The sequence below is a fragment of the Drosophila kikkawai genome, chromosome 2L, assembly GCF_030179895.1.
Source record: "Drosophila kikkawai strain 14028-0561.14 chromosome 2L, DkikHiC1v2, whole genome shotgun sequence".
NCBI classification, from domain to species: domain Eukaryota; kingdom Metazoa; phylum Arthropoda; class Insecta; order Diptera; family Drosophilidae; genus Drosophila; species Drosophila kikkawai.
The window spans coordinates 1,807,943-1,826,038 of NC_091728.1; the positions used below are offsets into that span (position 1 = coordinate 1,807,943).

An 18,096-nucleotide genomic window follows, 5' to 3' on the forward strand; every position below is an offset into this window, starting at 1 on the left:
ATTTCTGTGTATTTTGGTATTTAATCTATAAAATATGGCGAGTACTTATCATTAGAGCTGGAAATCAAATCGATTCTTTAAGTAATTAATCCATTTTTTTAAATGAAGTGAAAATTGAATATTGTACAATTAAAAAAAAAATCTCTTTAAATATGTTCACTGAAAAACGATTTATTTCCAGCTACTACTTTTCATTTATGAAGAAAAGTACTTAAAATAATTCACTTATCAGTTTTACGCTCTAGCGCCTCATATACCACTCAGAGCTGAGACTTGAGCTCGGTTCGAGTCCAATTTTATGCTCAACGAAGTATAAAATAGCTGTTTTATATGCTAGCATGAAGCGTGGGGCATGAAAGCTGCTAATTGAAAGCATTACCAAAACAAGTAAGGCTTAAGCATGCCAACAAGCCAATTAAAACATATATTTTACGAAATTCTAACAATAAATAAAATAAAAACAAATAAAATATATTTTATGCAATATTTTTAATGGAACTAACGCTTTGTTTTCCTTCTTTCCAGATGACACGCTTACCCACAAATCACTCCAATTCCAAGATGAACTCTCAGTGTAAGCTACAAGACATAAAAGTGTGACAGAAAGCCAAAGTAAATGTGTGAAAAGTACAAGGGGAAAAGGAAGAACAACATAAAAGTAAAGAGTTCAGTGTAAACAAAGAGACATAAAGCCTTCCATCCGCTTACGCCAAGATGGAGGGGCGCCATGGACAGCACTCGCTGCTGCTCCTGCTATTCTTCCTGCTCCTGGTCATGCAGTCATCCGGCTCCTCCTCCTCCTCCGGCGACGACAGACCCACGCTGGAGCTGATGACGCCGCGTGGCCGCAGTTATGCCACCACTTACGAGCAGTATGCTGCCTTTCCCAGAAGGAGAAGCTCCTCCTCGCCCTCGGGCGAGATGCAATCCCGGGCTGTGGACACCAGTGCGGATTTCGAGGTGCTGGAGGGACAGCCGCGTGGCACCTCGGTGGGCTTTATACCCACCAAGCCCAAGTTCTCCTATCGTTTCAACGAACCGCCGCGGGAATTTACCCTGGATCCGGTGACGGGCGAGGTGAAGACCAACATAGTGCTGGACCGCGAGGGCATGCGCGATCACTACGACCTGGTGGTGCTATCCTCGCAGCCCACCTACCCCATAGAGGTGCGCATCAAGGTGCTGGACATCAACGACAATGCGCCCGAGTTTCCCGAGCCGAGCATTGCCGTGTCCTTCTCGGAGAGCGCTGCCTCTGGCACGCGGCTGCTCATCGATGCCGCCACCGATGCGGATGCGGGCGAGAACGGGGTGACGGATCAGTACGAAATTGTGGCCGGCAATGTGGACAACAAATTCCGGCTGGCCACCACCACAAATCCCAGTGGAGACAACTCTTATCTGCATCTGGAGACGACGGGCAACCTGGATCGCGAGTCGCAGGGCAGCTACCAGTTGAACATCTCTGCCAGGGATGGAGGCACGCCGCCGCGACTGGGCTTCCTGCAGGTGAATGTCACCATCCTGGACGTTAACGACAATCCGCCGATTTTCGATCACAGCGACTACAATGTGTCCCTGAATGAGACAGCGCTGCCTGGCACTCCTGTGGTCACTGTGATGGCCTCCGACAACGATCTGGGGGACAACAGCAAGATCACCTACTACCTGGCCGAGACGGAGCATCAGTTTACCGTGAATCCAGAGACCGGTGTCATCTCCACCACCGACCGGGTGAACTGCCCCCAGCAGACAAGTGTCAAGGGCTCCAATCAGAAGAGCTGCGTCTTCACAGTGTTTGCCCGGGATCATGGCTCTCCCCGGCAGGATGGGCGTACCTATGTGACAGTCAACCTGTTGGACAACAACGACCACGATCCCTTCATCAGCTTTGCCTACTTTCCGCCCACCCTGCGGATGGCCAATGTGGACGAAAATGCAGAGAATGGAACCGTTGTGGCAGCCATATCCGTGACAGATGCCGACTATGGCCTCAATGGCCAGACCACCACGCAGATAGTCTCTGGCAACGAGCTGGGTCACTTCCGCCTGGAGACGCTGTCCTACCTCCAGATAGTGCGCACCAATGGGGTCCTGGATCGCGAGGAGATTGCCAAGTACAACCTCTCCGTAGTGGCCACGGATAAGGGCACTCCGCCGAGGACTACCACTGGTTACCTGATTATCTGCGTGAACGATGTAAACGACCATGAGCCCGTGTTTGAGAAATCCGAGTATTCGGCGGTGCTCAGTGAGCTGGCTCCTTCGGGCAGCTATGTGGCCTCGATTACGGCCACCGACGAGGACACCGGAGTCAATGCCCAGGTTCACTACGAGATTCTCTCGGGCAATGAGCTCAAATGGTTCGCCATGGATCCCCTGACGGGTTTAATTGTCACGGCTGGACCTTTGGACAGGGAGGTTCGCGACAGCGTCGAGCTTAGCATCTCCGCCAGGGATGGTGGACCCAATCCCAAGTTTGCCTACACCCAGCTGAAGGTAACGGTGCTGGACGAGAACGACGAGGCACCGCAGTTCGGGCAGCGGCAGCAGAATGTGACCATTGGCGAGGATGCACCGCCCCAGACGCTGGTGGCTCTGATGACGGCCACCGACCACGATCAGGGCACCAACGGTTCGGTGACATTCGCCTTGGCGCCCAGCGTGGAGCGCCTGTATCCGCGCCAGTTTGCCCTCGACGCGCTAACGGGCCAATTAACGACGCGCCTGGCCCTCGATCGTGAGAAAATGGCTCGCTACGAGATATTGGTGATTGCCCGCGATCAGGGATCGCCGCCTCAGTCGGCCACGGCCACCGTCTGGCTGAGCGTGGCCGATGCGAACGATAACGATCCGGAGTTTTATCCCAGGCACTACATCTACACGCTCACCGAGGCCGATATCGAGACGGAGGAGAGGGGCGAGCGGATGCTGCTCCGTGTCATGGCCTCCGATCAAGACGCCGGCGATAATGCCTTAATTGAGTACAGGCTGGAGTCAGGTGGCGAGGGCCTCTTCCAGCTGGATGCCCGCTCGGGGGCCATCAGCCTGCGTGGCACGACGACGGCCTCATCGACGGCTCACCTGAAGCCCCGCTACAGGCTGGTAGTCTCGGCACGTGACGCAGGCCAGCGCAGGAGCCAGAGGGATGCTGTGGTGGAGATTGTGCTCAAGTCCAAGGCGGAGACGCTGGAGTGCGGCCAGGGACCGGGCGGTTATGAGTTCCAGATGGTGGAGGATCACGAGCAGCAGAAGCACCCAACCAGCCGGGAGGTGGGGGTGGTGCAGATGAAGCCCCTGCCCTTGGGCAAGCCCTCGCTACCCATCGAGTACGACATCATCCAGGGCGATAGGAGTCAGAATTTTGCCATTGATGGCAAGACAGGACGCATTACCACCGCCCGCGCCTTGGATCGCGAGGAGCAGGCCCACTATCGGCTGACCATCTTGGCCAGCTCCAGTGGCAGCTCCTCCTCCACTGTCCTGTACGGTCAATGCCTCGTCAACGTGGCCATCGTTGATCTTAACGATAATGCACCCATCTTTGCCTTGGATCGGGACTCTGAGCCCACTATCTCGCTGCCTGAGAATGCGGCCGTGGGACAGGAGATCTATCTCTCCAGGGTGCGGGATAGAGATGCGGGCATCAACAGCAGAATCACCTACAGCCTGACACACAATCCGGAGGAGCAGTTCCGCATTGGACCCGTCACGGGGGTGCTCTACCTCCAGCGGCCAGTGAGAGCAGAGCCTGGATCCGTGCTCCAAGTGGAGCTTATGGCCACCGATGCGGGCAGTCCGCCGCTCTCGAGCCGCTTGAGTCTCGCGGTTAACATAGCCGATGTGAATGACCATACGCCCGTCTTCGATCACACCTCCTACGAGACGTCCCTGCTGGAGAGCACCAAGGTGAACACACGCTTCTTTACCCTGCCCGCCACCGACATTGATCTGGGCGAGAACGGACGGATTTCGTACGAGATTATCGAAGGCAACCAGGATCTCATGTTTGGGGTCTTTCCCGATGGCTTCCTGTTTGTGCGAGCGCCGCTGGATCGCGAGGAGCGGGACTACTATGCCCTGACCGTGGCCTGCAGGGATGCCGGCCAGCCCTCCCGCTCGTCGGTGGTGCCCGTTGTGATCCATGTGATCGATGAGAACGACAATGCGCCGCAGTTTACCAACAGCTCGTTCACCTTTGACATTCCAGAGAATGCTCCCGCAGACACCTTTGTGGGCAAACTCACGGCCGTGGATCGGGACATTGGACGGAATGCGGAGCTCAGCTTCACCCTGACCACTCACACGCAGGACTTTACGATAGACACCAGGAACGGCTTCATCAAGACCAGGCGTCCCTTCGACCGGGAGTCGCTGGTCAAGGAGAATCGCAACTTGGAGAGCGAAACGGAGGATGAGCGCGGTGCCCGTTGGGGCTTTCCCACCGAGAATCTACTTATGCTGCAGGCCACCGTCTCGGACAATGGGATACCGCGCCTCCACGACAAGGTCAAGATCATGGTTTATGTCACTGACGTCAACGACAATGCACCGGAGTTTCTGCGCGCCCCATACCATGTCACCATCTCCGAGGGCGCCTCCGAGCGGACGCACATTACCCATGTCTACACCCAGGATGCGGATGAGGGGCTAAACGGTGATGTTTATTACACACTGGCCCAGGGCAACGAGGCGGGTCAGTTCAGCCTGGACAGTGCCACGGGACAGCTCTCCCTGGCGCGCAGCTTGGACCGGGAATCCCAGGAGATTCATCACCTTGTGGTGGTAGCCCGGGATGCTGCCATCAAGAACCCCCTCAGCTCCAATGCCACCATCACTGTCGTGGTGCTCGACGAGAACGACAATGCCCCGGAGTTCACCCAGTCCAGCAGCGAGGTGTCCGTGCTGGAGACCAGTCCCATTGGGACGGAGCTGATGCGCTTCCGGGCCAGCGATGCCGACCAGGGCGTCAACAGCCAGGTGGTGTTCAGCATATCGGCGGGCAATCGCCGGGACACGTTCCATATTGATAGCCTGACAGGCAGCCTTTATCTGCACAAGCTCCTGGACTACGAGGACATCACGAGCTATGCCCTGAACATCACTGCCTCCGACTGCGGCACTCCCTCGCTCTCCACCACTGTCCTGTACAACGTCCTGGTGGTGGACGACAACGACAACCCGCCGATCTTTCCCAGCACCGCCATTGTGCGGCAGATCAAGGAGGGCATTGCCCTCAAGACCCCCATAGTCACGGTCACGGCTGACGATCCGGATTCGGGACTGAATGGCAAAGTAAGCTATGCCATCAGCAAGCAGGAGCCGGAACTGCCGACAGGACGACACTTTGGCATCAACACCGAGACGGGGGTGATCCACACGCTGAGGGAGATTGATCGCGAGACCATCGACACCTTCCGTCTGACGGTGGTGGCCACCGATCGGGCTCAGCCCTCGGAGCGACAGCTCTCCACGGAGAAGCTGGTCACGGTGATTGTGGAGGACATCAACGACAATGCCCCCGTCTTTGTCTCCATGAATGCGGCAATCCTGCCGCCGAAGATCCTCTCATCCCAAAAAGGACTGGCCGTGATGCAGGTTCAGGCCAAGGATGCCGACTCCTCCAGCAACGGACTGGTCACCTACGAGATTGTCAGCGGCGGGCAGCAGGACCTATTCCGGCTTCAGCGAAACACTGGCGTGATAACCTTCACCCCTGGAGCCCAGTACAAGCCGGAGGTGCGGTATCAGCTCACCCTGAAGGCCACCGACGAGGCGGTGCAAAGCGAGCGTCGCAGCAGCGAGGTCTACATCACAATCATCACTCCGGGATCTGCTGACAGTGAGACGGCTGCTTCTGTGCCGCGTTTCGAGCAGCCCAACATGCTCTCCGGTTCGGTGTATGAGAATGAGCCCATTGGCACTACGATTCTGACGGTGAGCGCTCACCTGGCGGGCTCGGAGATCGAGTACTTTGTCACGAATGTCACGGCAGCCAGTGGTGCCTCACGCGGTCAGGTGGATCGCCTGTTTGACATCGACGCCAAGCTGGGCATCCTGTCCACGGCGGCAGAGTTGGACCGTGAAGCGGGACCGGATACCTACGAAGTGGAGGTCTATGCCATAGCCCTGGGAGGACAGCCGCGAACGGCAAGGACAATGGTGAGTTTTTGGGGATTTTGTTAAAGAAAAAATGGATTTAGAAAGTATTTAAAAGGGCAATTAGAAATTATATCCTTTGGATTAGAGCTGAATCGATCTTTTTATACAAAAATTCAACAAGTAAATCGATTAGAATCGATTAAAATAGAAAACGGAAATTATTTAAATGTAAATGTTTGGATTTACAACATAGATTTATAATTTTATAGTTCTCTATATTTTTTTCTATCGATATTTGTATGTAAATATGAGCTTCTTGGTGTTTTCTTCATCGTTTAGGTAACATAAAAAATCAATTAAATGACTAAAAAATCCATTTTATTTCCAGCTCTACTTTGGTTTAAAATAATTTCCCTTTTATTAAATTTATCCTCCATTCCCTTTCTCTAATATTACAAAAAAACTATTTGAAAATTTCCCAGAATTTGCGCCACATAATATTCACTTTGATCATTTCGCTCTTAATTCATGTACGATCTTATCAGATCCCGATTACTTACTCGGTAGGGCCGACCTTTCTTTTACTCGATACACCCGAAAGGCACCTCCAGAGAGGAGCCATAGCCTTATGGAGGGCACAAGAGGCCCAGTCGCCATTTCTGGGCCAGTCTCCAAGGGCTTATCAGTGCAAGTCGAGACCGCACTAATGCGCTTTTAATGTCTTGTGCTGATATGAAATGTTGATTACACGCCAAGCACTTCAGCTGCAGAGCTCCTTCGCTGGCCTGGCACGCATTTGTGGCTCTTGGAAGATGCAAATTAACAGGCCTCCTCGTCCCTGAATGAATCTGCTGGGGGTCCCGGGGAGTAGGGGATCATCTCGAGAACCAGACAGACCTGTGTATCGAGAAAATATTTTACAGAGCACCGAAGCTCCGGATAAATGGGCCGCAGGGATAGAATTATAATAAGTTGCTTCATTGGCAGATGCCTTTAATTATGCCGGGTTGGAGGGTACACCTTACTCGTCTCTCATAGGGGTTCTTGGATTCACAGAGGGCCTTCTGGCACGGTCGAAGGGTATTCGTGGACCTCAACTGCTCAGGTCCTCTTGGACCTTTTACTGGTTTCTCCAAGCAAAAAAAAAAAAGAACAGTGTGAGAGAGAGAGAGAGAACAAAGGCTGCTGCCTTCTTTCTTTCGAAGCTCTACTCTTTGGCTACAGATTCTTCTGCCTTCTGGAGAATCGCCCTTGCCCTGACTCCTTGCCTTCTCCAGCCTCCGCGTGTTCATGGCCGACACGTTGTATGCGTAGGTATGCCAACAATGCACGCATGCAAATCTGGACGGGGATGCGGAAGGAGGGGATGCGGAGGAGCAGTTCCAGTTCCAGTTTCGTGCACGAAGCTGCTCCGAGCGCTCCAACTGCGGTTAGTACAAGCCACTATGCTTTAGTGGCCTCGCGTGCGAAGAGTGTTTCAATCAATTCATTGTTGCATTGATTTAAAACGATTGTCATGTTTTTCCATTTTAAATTTTAAATATTTGCCAAGATGCGCGTACCCTCATCCGGTCCTTAAATCGGTGACAGATTTAGAGATTAGCCTGGGATCCTTGGGGGTTTTCATCAAGTTGTATAGATTTCATTTAAGAGGTTTGATTTTGTACAAGTTAATCGAGCAACTCATCAGCGAAATGTACTTTTTAGTTATTTACTTATTTATTAACATAAGCAAAGACCTTATACTCTCTCTTAAATAGTTTTTTTTTAAGGAGAATAGATATAGCGAGTTATTTTGAGTTTCAAAATAAAGCAAGTAGCTTTTTAATGGTTCTATTACCTGAATAAACGCTGCTTTCTAGCCTCAGTAATTATTCTTGGCCTGCTTTTGTAAATAATTGCAATTAAAAAAGAGATACGAAGCTTACTTCAACAAGCCGAAGTTTGTATACACTTAAAGTTTGCAATTGAATCAAGAGCCGAAGTTGAATTTGATTATTTTAAGGCTTAAAAATCTGCATTCTGCACTAACAATTAAAAAAAAAAAATGAATTCTCAATTTTTGACATCTTTTAAACATTGTTTTCTGAATATTTTATTATTAAATTATTATTATTTTAATAAATATACATGATTTTTGGCGTTCACTTGGTTTTGTAGCACAATATTTCCTCAAGAAGACTGGAAATACTCGCTTTCTCAAATACCATATTTATCTAAAAAATTGTTGTAATTTTTTTGAACAAATCCAAGTTTAAAAACTGCATAACTTAGCCAAAAAAAGCAGCAAATTCAATTCGGAAAGCTTTTCTAAGCTAGTTTTTCATAGGTTAACAAATCTGCATACTAAATTTAATTTTTCAAAAAATCAAATTTTTGGTCAAATTTTGAAAAAAATCATGATGTAACCCCTTATCAATTTTTCAAAAAATGGCCCAAAAATGGTTTTTCTCTGGAGATGGCCAGAAAGATGCGCCTGTTAATGCTGATCAAGAATATATATGGTTTATAGGGTCGGAAATGAATGCGTCACTAAATAAAACTAAAATACCCTTCAGGAAATAGGAAATATTTGAATTTTTTAAATTAATATTATCCATATTTTTATATAATTATTTTTTGACAAATCAAAGTTGAAAAATATTAAAACTAAGCCAAAAAAGCATGAAATTCGGATAGATACGTCGCCTGTTAATGCTGATCAAGAATTTATATGGTTTTTTGGGGTCGGAAATAACTCCCTTCCTCCGTTGCAAACTTCATACCAAGACCATAATACACCGCGAAGGGTATCAAAATAAAAGCTAGCGCGAACAAGCCCGCGAATGTCCATCAAAATGTCCCCTGGATCCCGATCTTTGGGCTGGAATTTCAGGCATATTTATGGCCATCCGTGGCTCCTCTCTGGAGTCGCGTCGAGTCATGTGCTCCATGGGCTCTTTCGTGGGCCCATTAAGCGGATTGACAAATGGTTACATTTTCTGCAGCTGCTGCACCCGCTTTCCACTGCTCAAATTAGTTCAATTAGCCGCCACACACTTGAAGCCAAGCTCGGACTCGGCCTGCAAAATGGTCTTTTGCTGATGGACTCTCCGCATCTCTCTCTAATGGCTGGCTCTCCTCCTCCTCCTCCTCCTCCTCCTCCAGGTGGTGGTGTCTGATGTTACAAATTTGCATAAATTTTATTACAAATGCACTATTTACACTCTAGTCGAGAGAGTGGCTAGCACCTCGACTTAACACCATTCCAGCACACGATGCTATATTTTACGAGTGTCCCCAGACCAGAATCTGTTGGTCTTTTGGCGTATTTATGGCCTTCGGGGTCCTTGTTCTCCATGTGTGTGACTCGCGAGAGAGTTACGAGGTCTCGACCGTCTGTTTGTAGGTGATTTTAGTGCGGGTTTATTGGACTATCCAGTGGGGTTCTTCATCTTTTTGTTTTTTAAAGATATCTTAAAAATCAGTTAGTCTGTGTTCTTTTGGGGTTATGACTTTAGAAAGGCAAAAATGTTTGGGAAGGGGTTTACTTTGTACTGGTTTTTGCTAGACAAAAAAAAGGAGATGCTTTTGTGTTTTTTTAAATGGAATTCCAGACTTTTCTCTTGATATATGTACCTTTTTACATTCCTAGTACTAATATCTATCAAGTATTTTCTGAAAACAAGTTCATTGACTAACAAATGGAGGTCTGCACTGAGCTAAAAACCTGCATGCTGCACGCACAGGCATATCAAATTCACAAAACGAATGTTTTTTTGCGGTGACAATGGCGACAGCCAAAAGGTACACACACTTTGTAGAGCCTATAAGCTAGAGCCAGTTTGGTTCGTGTTTGCCTGACCGCCAGGGCAGCTAGAGAAATGGCCAAAACTATAATTCGCTCGGTCATAAAGAACTCTCGAACCCGAAAGTTCAGCCAGGCCAGGCCAGGCAGCAACTGGCTTCGCGTATAATAGCCAGTAAGCGGGTCAAGCCCAGACCCCGGCCCCTGGCTCCGGCCAGGTTAAGAGAGAGAGATGAGGAATGCGATTGACATTGCGACAGCAACGCTCGCACATGGAATATTCTGTGCATTTAGTGCCAAATATGGAACTAGTTTCCGCTCGATGGCATCGCCAGTTGGTACTCCTCTTCCCCTCTAAGAAGTGGGTCAGTGTTATTGACGCAACGCAAAACCGTTTGCTTTATTTCCCGCCGCCAGGTCAGAGTAACAGTTCTCGACAAGAACGACAGTCCGCCGCAGTTCCTGGACACCCCCTTTGCCTACAATGTCAGCGAGGATCTGGAGATTGGACACACCATTGCCACGCTGCGAGCCCACGATCCGGACACGATAGGTTCGGTGACTTTCCTCCTGATGGATGGCCACGATGGCAAGTTCCTAATGGAGTCCGCCACGGGCAAGCTGCTCCTCAATGACACTCTGGACAGGGAGACGAAGAGCAAGTATGAGCTCAGGATACGAGTGTCCGATGGAGTGCAGTACACGGAGACTTATGCCACAATTGAGGTGGGTTTACCAACTTTTATTAGAAGAAGAAAGTTTTTATGTTTTTGAAATATATTCCAGGTGAGCGACACCAACGACAATCCACCCATGTTCGAGGATACTGTCTACTCCTTTGACATACCGGAGAATGCCCCGCGTGGCTACCAGGTGGGCCAGATAGTGGCCAAGGATGCCGATCTGGGACAGAATGCCCAGCTTTCCTACAGTGTGGTCTCCGATTGGGCCAACGATGTCTTCAGTTTGAATCCGCAAACGGGAATGCTCACCCTCACTGCTCGACTGGATTACGAAGAGGTAGGAGTTGCCTGCCGGCCTCTGCCGAGCTCCTTTCAAGCTTTATGCTTATTACATTTCAGGTCCAACACTATATACTCATTGTTCAGGCTCAGGACAATGGCCAGCCTAGTTTGTCCACCACCATCACAGTCTATTGCAATGTCCTGGATCTGAATGACAATGCTCCACTCTTTGATCCCATGAGCTACTCCAGTGAGGTCTTTGAGAACGTGCCCATTGGCATGGTGGTGGTCACCGTGTCAGCCAAGGACATAGATTCAGGTGAGTCCTAGTGACTATCCCAGGATTTCCCTTTAACTTAAGATCTCTTTTCATAGGCAACAATGGCCTCATCGAATACAGCATCACAGCGGGCGATTCTGATTCTGAGTTTGGCATCGATAGCAATGGCACCATCCGCACCCGCCGCCAGCTGGACAGGGAGCATCGTTCGGGCTACACACTGACTGTCACGGCTCGGGACTGCGCCGATGAGTTTGCTTCTTTTAGCGAGCTGGAGGAGACGCAGCTGAAGCTAAAGTACCGCTCGCCGAGGCGCTACGATCAGGGGCAGCAGCAGCAGCAGTTTCTGGCCCATCAGAAGCAGCAGCGGTTGTCGTCGACGGTGAAGGTAGGTTGAACTCAGGAAAGGGAGAGCGGGGATAACACAGAATAACAGAGGAATATGCCTAGAAAATTTGTTAACTTATCTGAAGCCTCAGAAAAACCTGTTTCTCCGTTATCATTCGTCACCTGTTACCGTTTTATCTAAACTACAATTAGCCCAGACTGATCTCCACTTCAACTCCACTCTCCCATCTCCTCCAGGTAACGATACTCATCAAAGACATCAACGACGAGGTGCCCGTCTTCGTTTCCGCTAACGAAACCTCGATCAGGGAGAATGTGGCCATCAACACGCTCGTTATCGCTGTCAAGGCTGTTGACAACGACGAGGGACGCAACGGCTTCATCGATTATCTCCTGAAGGAGGCGACTGCTGACCATGACGCCGCGGACTCTGACCAGGCGGAGCCGCTGCCCTTCTCCCTGAGCCCCACCGATGGCCTCCTGCGCGTCGTTGATTCGCTGGACAGGGAGCTACGCTCCAGTTACCTTCTCAACATCACAGCCCGCGATCGTGGCGAACCCTCTCAGTCCACCGAATCCCAGCTCCTGGTGCGCATCCTCGACGAGAACGACAATAGTCCGGTGTTCGATCCAAAGCAGTATTCTGCTTCGGTGGCGGAGAACGCCAGCATTGGGGCCATGGTGCTGCAGGTGTCCGCCACGGATGTGGACGAGGGTGCCAATGGACGCATACGCTACTCCATAGTGCTGGGGGATCAGAACCATGACTTTAGCATCAGTGAGGACACGGGCGTGGTGCGGGTGGCCAAGAACCTCAACTATGAGCGATTGTCGCGTTATACCCTCACAGTTCGCGCGGAGGACTGCGCCTTGGAGAATCCCGCCAGTGATACGGCAGAGCTAACCATTAGTATACTGGACATAAACGACAATCGTCCCACGTTCCTCGATTCGCCCTACCTGGCCCGCGTCATGGAGAACACGGTGCCGCCAAATGGAGGCTATGTGCTCACCGTAAATGCCTACGATGCTGACACTCCGCCGCTGAACTCGCAGGTTCGCTACTTCCTCAAGGAAGGCGACACGGATCTGTTCCGCATCAATGCCTCCTCGGGGGACATAGCTCTGCTGAAGCCTTTGGACCGAGAGCAGCAGAGTGAGTACATACTCACCCTGGTGGCCATGGACACGGGCTCACCGCCGCTCACGGGCACGGGCATTGTGCGCGTGGAGGTGCAGGATATCAACGACAATGGACCGGTCTTTGAGCTGCAATCCTATCATGCCTCTGTGCGGGAAAATCTGCCTGCTGGAACCCATCTCCTGAAGCCCTTGGCCACGGATAAGGATGAGGGATTAAATGCCAAGCTGCGATTTAGCCTGCTGGGTGAGCACATGACGCGCTTCCACATAGACTCAGCCACGGGAGAGATCACCACCGCCATTTCCCTGGATCGCGAGGAGACTTCCGTTTACCATTTGACGCTCATGGCCCAGGACAGCTCTGTCACAGAACCTCGAGCCTCCTCGGTGAATCTAACCATCAGTGTGACTGATGTCAATGACAATGTACCCAAGTTTGAGGCCAGCAGCTACCATGTGGCCGTGCCGGACAGGATCAGTACGGGTGAATTTGTGTTTGGAGCTCGGGCCTTGGACTTGGACGAGGCGGAGAATGCCCAGGTGCAGTACAGCCTGGGGGGCAGGGATCAGCAGTACTTTGAGATCAATGCCAAGACGGGAGTGGTGAGCACGAAGCTGGAGCTGAAGAGTAAGTCTGCCTCCTACAGCCTAGTGATCTACGCCAGCGATCGAGGGGAGAGCCCTCTGAACTCCACGGCTGAGCTTACCGTGGAACTGCGACCCGGCGATCTCTTTCCCAGCTACTCATACATGGCCAACAGCCACTTCACCCTGCCGGAGGACGTGCAGCCGGGAAAAACCATAACCAAGGTGAGCGCCACCTCCCCCAAGAAGGGTTCGGCGGGCAAAATGCGCTATGCCATAGCAGGAGGCAACACTGGCGATGCTGTGCGAGTGGATGCCAGTACTGGCGTCTTGAGAGTGGGACAGGATGGCCTGGACTATGAGCTGACCCACCTGTACGAGATTTGGGTGGAGGCCGCCGACAATGACACGCCCAGCCTGCGCAGCGTCACTTTGATTACAGTGAATGTTACGGATGCCAATGACAATGCCCCCGTGATGGAGCAGCTTATCTACAATGCCGAGGTACTCGAGGAGGAGTCGCCTCCTCAGCTGATAGCCAGGGTCAAGGCCAGCGATAGGGATTCCGGTGAGAATGGCAGGGTCATGTATCGCCTGCGGAACTCCTACGAGGGCACCTTTGAGATCACCGAAGCGGGCGAGATTTACACGAGGATGAGGCTGGACAGGGAGGAGATGGGCGACTATGCCTTCGTGGTGGAGGCTGTGGATCAGGGTGTACCTCAACTCACGGGCACAGCCAGTGTGCTACTGCATCTGCTGGACAAGAACGATAATCCGCCCAAGTTTACGCGCCTCTTCTCCTTGAATGTCACCGAAAACGCAGAAATTGGCAGCTTTGTGATCCGCGTCACCTCCTCGGATCTGGATCTGGGTCCGAATGCCAATGCCACGTATTCTTTCAGTGAGAATCCCGGCGAGAAATTCCGCATTGAGCCGCTGAGCGGTAACATCACCGTGGCCGGGCATCTCGATCGCGAGCAGCAGGATGAGTATGTCCTGAAAGTGGTGGCCTTTGATGGCGCCTGGCGAGCAGAGACACCCATCACCATAACCATCCAAGACCAGAATGACAATGCCCCAGAGTTTGAGCACAGCTTCTACAGCTTTAGCTTCCCAGAGCTGCAGCATTCGATCGCTTTGGTGGGTCAGATCATAGCCACGGATCGGGACAAGCAGGGACCCAATTCGGTAATCTCCTACTCCCTGCAGCAGCCCTCGCCCATGTTCAGCATTGACCCGGCCACCGGGGAGATTTTCAGCAAGAAGGTAAGATTCTGAGTGGGTTTTTTGATTGTTTTTTTAACCTCTTCCCTCCGCAGGCGGTTCACTTCAAGCACTCGCAATATGTCCGCTCGCCGGAGAACATGTATGCCCTCACCATTCTAGCCACGGACAATGGCAAGCCGCCTCTCTACTCCGAGTGCCTGGTCAACATCAACATTGTGGATGCCCACAACAGTCCGCCGCAGTTCGAGCAGTCGGAGTATCTGTCGCCACTGCCGGAGCACGCTGTGCCAGGGCAGCGCATCGTTCGGGTGCATGCCACCGACAAGCAGGATGCGGCCAGTGCCAGCGAGATGGATTACCACCTGATTAGCTCCAACCTGAGCTCTATTTTCACCATAGGACGCCATGATGGTTGGATCTCTTTGGTTAAGCGACTGGAAGTCGAGCCCAACTCACGCTTTGAGCTGGTGGTTCGGGCCACTGATCGCGGGGTGCCTCCGCAGTCGGATGAGACCCGGGTGGTCATAGTGGTGACCGGAGAGAACCTCTACGCGCCCAAGTTCTCGGCCAACAGCTACCAGGTGAGTGTGCTGGAAAATGAGCCTATTGGTTCGATTATCCTCACAGTAGGAGCCACGGATGAGGATCAGGGACCCAATGGCCTGCTCCGGTACTCCATCTCCGGCGGCAACGAGCGTCAGGATTTTGGAGTAGACGAAAAAACAGGTGGAATCCTGGTACAACAGCAGCTAGACTACGAACTGGTGCAGGAGTATCACCTGAATATAACCGTGCAAGACCTGGGCTTTCAGTCTCTGGAGGCAGTGGCCATGCTCACCATCATACTCACGGATGTCAACGACAATCCGCCGCTGTTTGATCACATGGAATACCATGGCTACATAGCCGAGAACAAGCCGGCGGGCACCTTTGTCTTCCAGGCCCATGCCACCGACAAGGACTCCCCCAAGAATGCCATTATCCACTACTCCTTCCTGCCCAGCGGCACGGATAGGCACTTTTTCACCATCAACTCCAGCAATGGCAGCATCTCGTCTGCCGCCATCTTCGACTACGAGGAACGTCGCACCTACACGCTGCAGCTGAAGGCTAAGAACCCCGACTCCAGTATGGAGAGCTATGCCACTCTGTATGTCCACATCCTGGGAGTGAACGAGTTCTACCCGCAGTTCCTCCAGCCTGCCTTCCACTTTGACGTGTCCGAAACCTCCGCCGTGGGCACTCGCGTGGGCGCTGTCCAGGCCACGGACAAGGATAGCGGCGAAGATGGACGCGTCTATTACCTCCTAGTGGGTTCAAGCAATGACAAGGGCTTCGGGATTGATACCAACACGGGGGTGATTCATGTGGCCCGGCACTTGGACCGGGAGACCCAGAACCGGGTGTCGCTCATGGTGATGGCCAAGAACTATGGCAGCATTCGTGGCAATGACACCGACGAGGCGCAGGTCATCATCTCCATACAGGATGGCAACGATCCGCCGGAGTTTATCAAGCGCTACTACACCGCCACGATTTCGGAGGCGGCTTCTATAGGCTCCAAAGTCACCACCGTCAAGGCCATCGACAAGGATGTGCGGCCGCAGAACAACCAGTTCAGTTACTCCATCATCAATGGCAACCTCAAGCAGAGCTTCCGGATAGACGTCCAGACGGGGGAGATTAGCACCGCTGCCCAGCTGGATCGGGAGGAGATTGCCACCTATAATCTGGTAATTGGAGCCATAGACACGGGTCTCCCACCGCAGACAGGCAGTGCCACAGTGCGCATAGACCTGGACGATGTCAACGACAATGGACCCACCTTCACACCCGAGGGCCTCACGGGTTACGTGTCCGAGAATGAGCCGGCTGGCACTTCCATTATGACCCTGACGGCCAGTGATCCGGATCTCCCACGCAATGGTGGACCTTTCACCTACCAGCTGGTGGGCGGCAAGCACAAGTCCTGGCTGCAAGTGGACAGGAGTTCGGGTTTGGTCAAGTCCACGGTTAGCTTTGATCGCGAGGTAACGCCCGCCTTGGAGGCTGTGATCGAGGTGGAGGACAGCGGCAAGCCCAGGCAGAGGTCGCAGCACACTCTGAGGATCACAGTCCTCGACCAGAATGACAATCCCTCCACGAGCAGGAACCTCCAGGTGGCTGTGAGCCTCTTCAATGGCGATCTGCCCTCCAATGTAAAGCTGGCGGATGTGCGGCCCAACGACATCGATATTGTGGGAGAGTATCGCTGCCGCCTGCAGAATCCTGCCCAGAATCAACTCGCCATTCTGAGGGCCTGCGATTTGTACACCACCTCGCACACCACGCCCACGGCCTCGTCCTTTGGCTACATGGGCAACGATGGCAAGCACGGGGATGTGAGCTCCAAGCTGAGCGTCAGCTTCCAGAGCTTCAGCAACGAGACTTTGGCCCATACGGTGTCCCTGCTGGTGAGGAACATGACTGCCTCGCATTTCCTCTCCCAGCACTATCGTCCGCTGATGGAGATGCTCAAGTCCCGGTTGGGTCAGGAGGGCGAGGTGCTCGTCTACAGTCTCCTAGAAGGCGGTGCCGGAAATGCCAGCACCACCAGCCTGGAGGTGCTCCTGGCTGTCCGCTCAGCCAAGAGAAGCTACCAGCAGCCGCGTCAGGTCATCGAACGCCTGCGGGAGAAGCGTGCAGCTCTGTCCGAGCTTTTGCAAAAGGAGGTCATCGTGGGCTATGAACCCTGCAGTGAGCCGGATGTCTGCGAGAATGGAGGCGTCTGTAGTGCCACCATCCGGCTGCTGGACACGCACACCTTCAGCATTGTGGACAGTCCCACGCTCGTGCTCAGTGGTCCTCGCATCCTCCACGACTACAGCTGCCAGTGCACCAGCGGCTTCTCCGGGGAGCAGTGCAGCCGTCGGCAGGATCCCTGCCTGCCCAATCCCTGCCAGCTGCAGGCCCAGTGCCGCCGCCTGGGCAGCGACTTCCAGTGCGTGTGTCCGGCCAACCGGGAGGGGAAGCAGTGCGAGAAGGAGCGCAGCGATGTCTGCTGGAGCAAACCCTGCCGGAACGGAGGCAGTTGTCAGCGCAGCTCCGATGGCTCCTCCTACTTCTGCCTGTGCCGGCCCGGCTTCCGGGGGAATCAGTGCGAGAGCGTGTCGGACTCGTGTCGCCCCAATCCCTGCCTGCACGGCGGCCTGTGCGTCAGCCTTAAGCCGGGTTACAAGTGCAACTGCGCCCCTGGGCGGTATGGAAGACACTGCGAGCGCTTTAGCTATGGCTTTGAGCCGCTCTCCTTCATGACTTTTCCCGCGTTAGATGTGACCACCAACGACATTTCGATTGTGTTTGCCACCACGAAACCCAACTCTTTGCTGCTCTACAACTACGGGATTCAGAGCGGCGGTCGTTCTGATTTCCTGGCCATTGAGCTGGTGCAAGGCCAGGCCTACTTCTCCTCGGGTGGAGCCCGGACAGCCATCAGCACGGTGATAGCGGGACAGAATCTGGCGGACGGCGGCTGGCACAAGGTGACGGCCACGCGGAATGGACGCGTCATGTCCCTGAGCGTGGCCAAGTGCGCGGATTCGGGTGAGGTGTGCATGGAGTGCACGCCGGGAGACGCCAGCTGCTATGCCGATGAAGTGGGACCCGTGGGGTGAGTA

General features: G+C 52.7%; 1 protein-coding gene across 2 annotated transcripts in view; it reads left to right on the forward strand.

Moving 5' to 3' along the window:
* Positions 1-18,096, forward strand: part of ft (cadherin-related tumor suppressor fat) — a 28,317-nt gene that overhangs the window by 4,233 nt on the left and 5,988 nt on the right. Inside the window, exons 2-8 of one of the 2 annotated variants that reach the window (XM_017173957.3) lie at positions 526-6,162; positions 10,307-10,615; positions 10,676-10,909; positions 10,972-11,173; positions 11,230-11,522; positions 11,720-14,479; positions 14,533-18,089. In XM_017173957.3, the coding sequence (XP_017029446.1) occupies positions 715-6,162; positions 10,307-10,615; positions 10,676-10,909; positions 10,972-11,173; positions 11,230-11,522; positions 11,720-14,479; positions 14,533-18,089 (12,803 nt within the window). In that variant the 5' untranslated portion in view covers positions 526-714. Of the gene's footprint in view, positions 1-525; positions 6,163-9,992; positions 10,228-10,306; positions 10,616-10,675; positions 10,910-10,971; positions 11,174-11,229; positions 11,523-11,719; positions 14,480-14,532; positions 18,090-18,096 lie in introns of those variants that run through there. The other variant, XM_070284603.1, reaches the window with a different exon arrangement.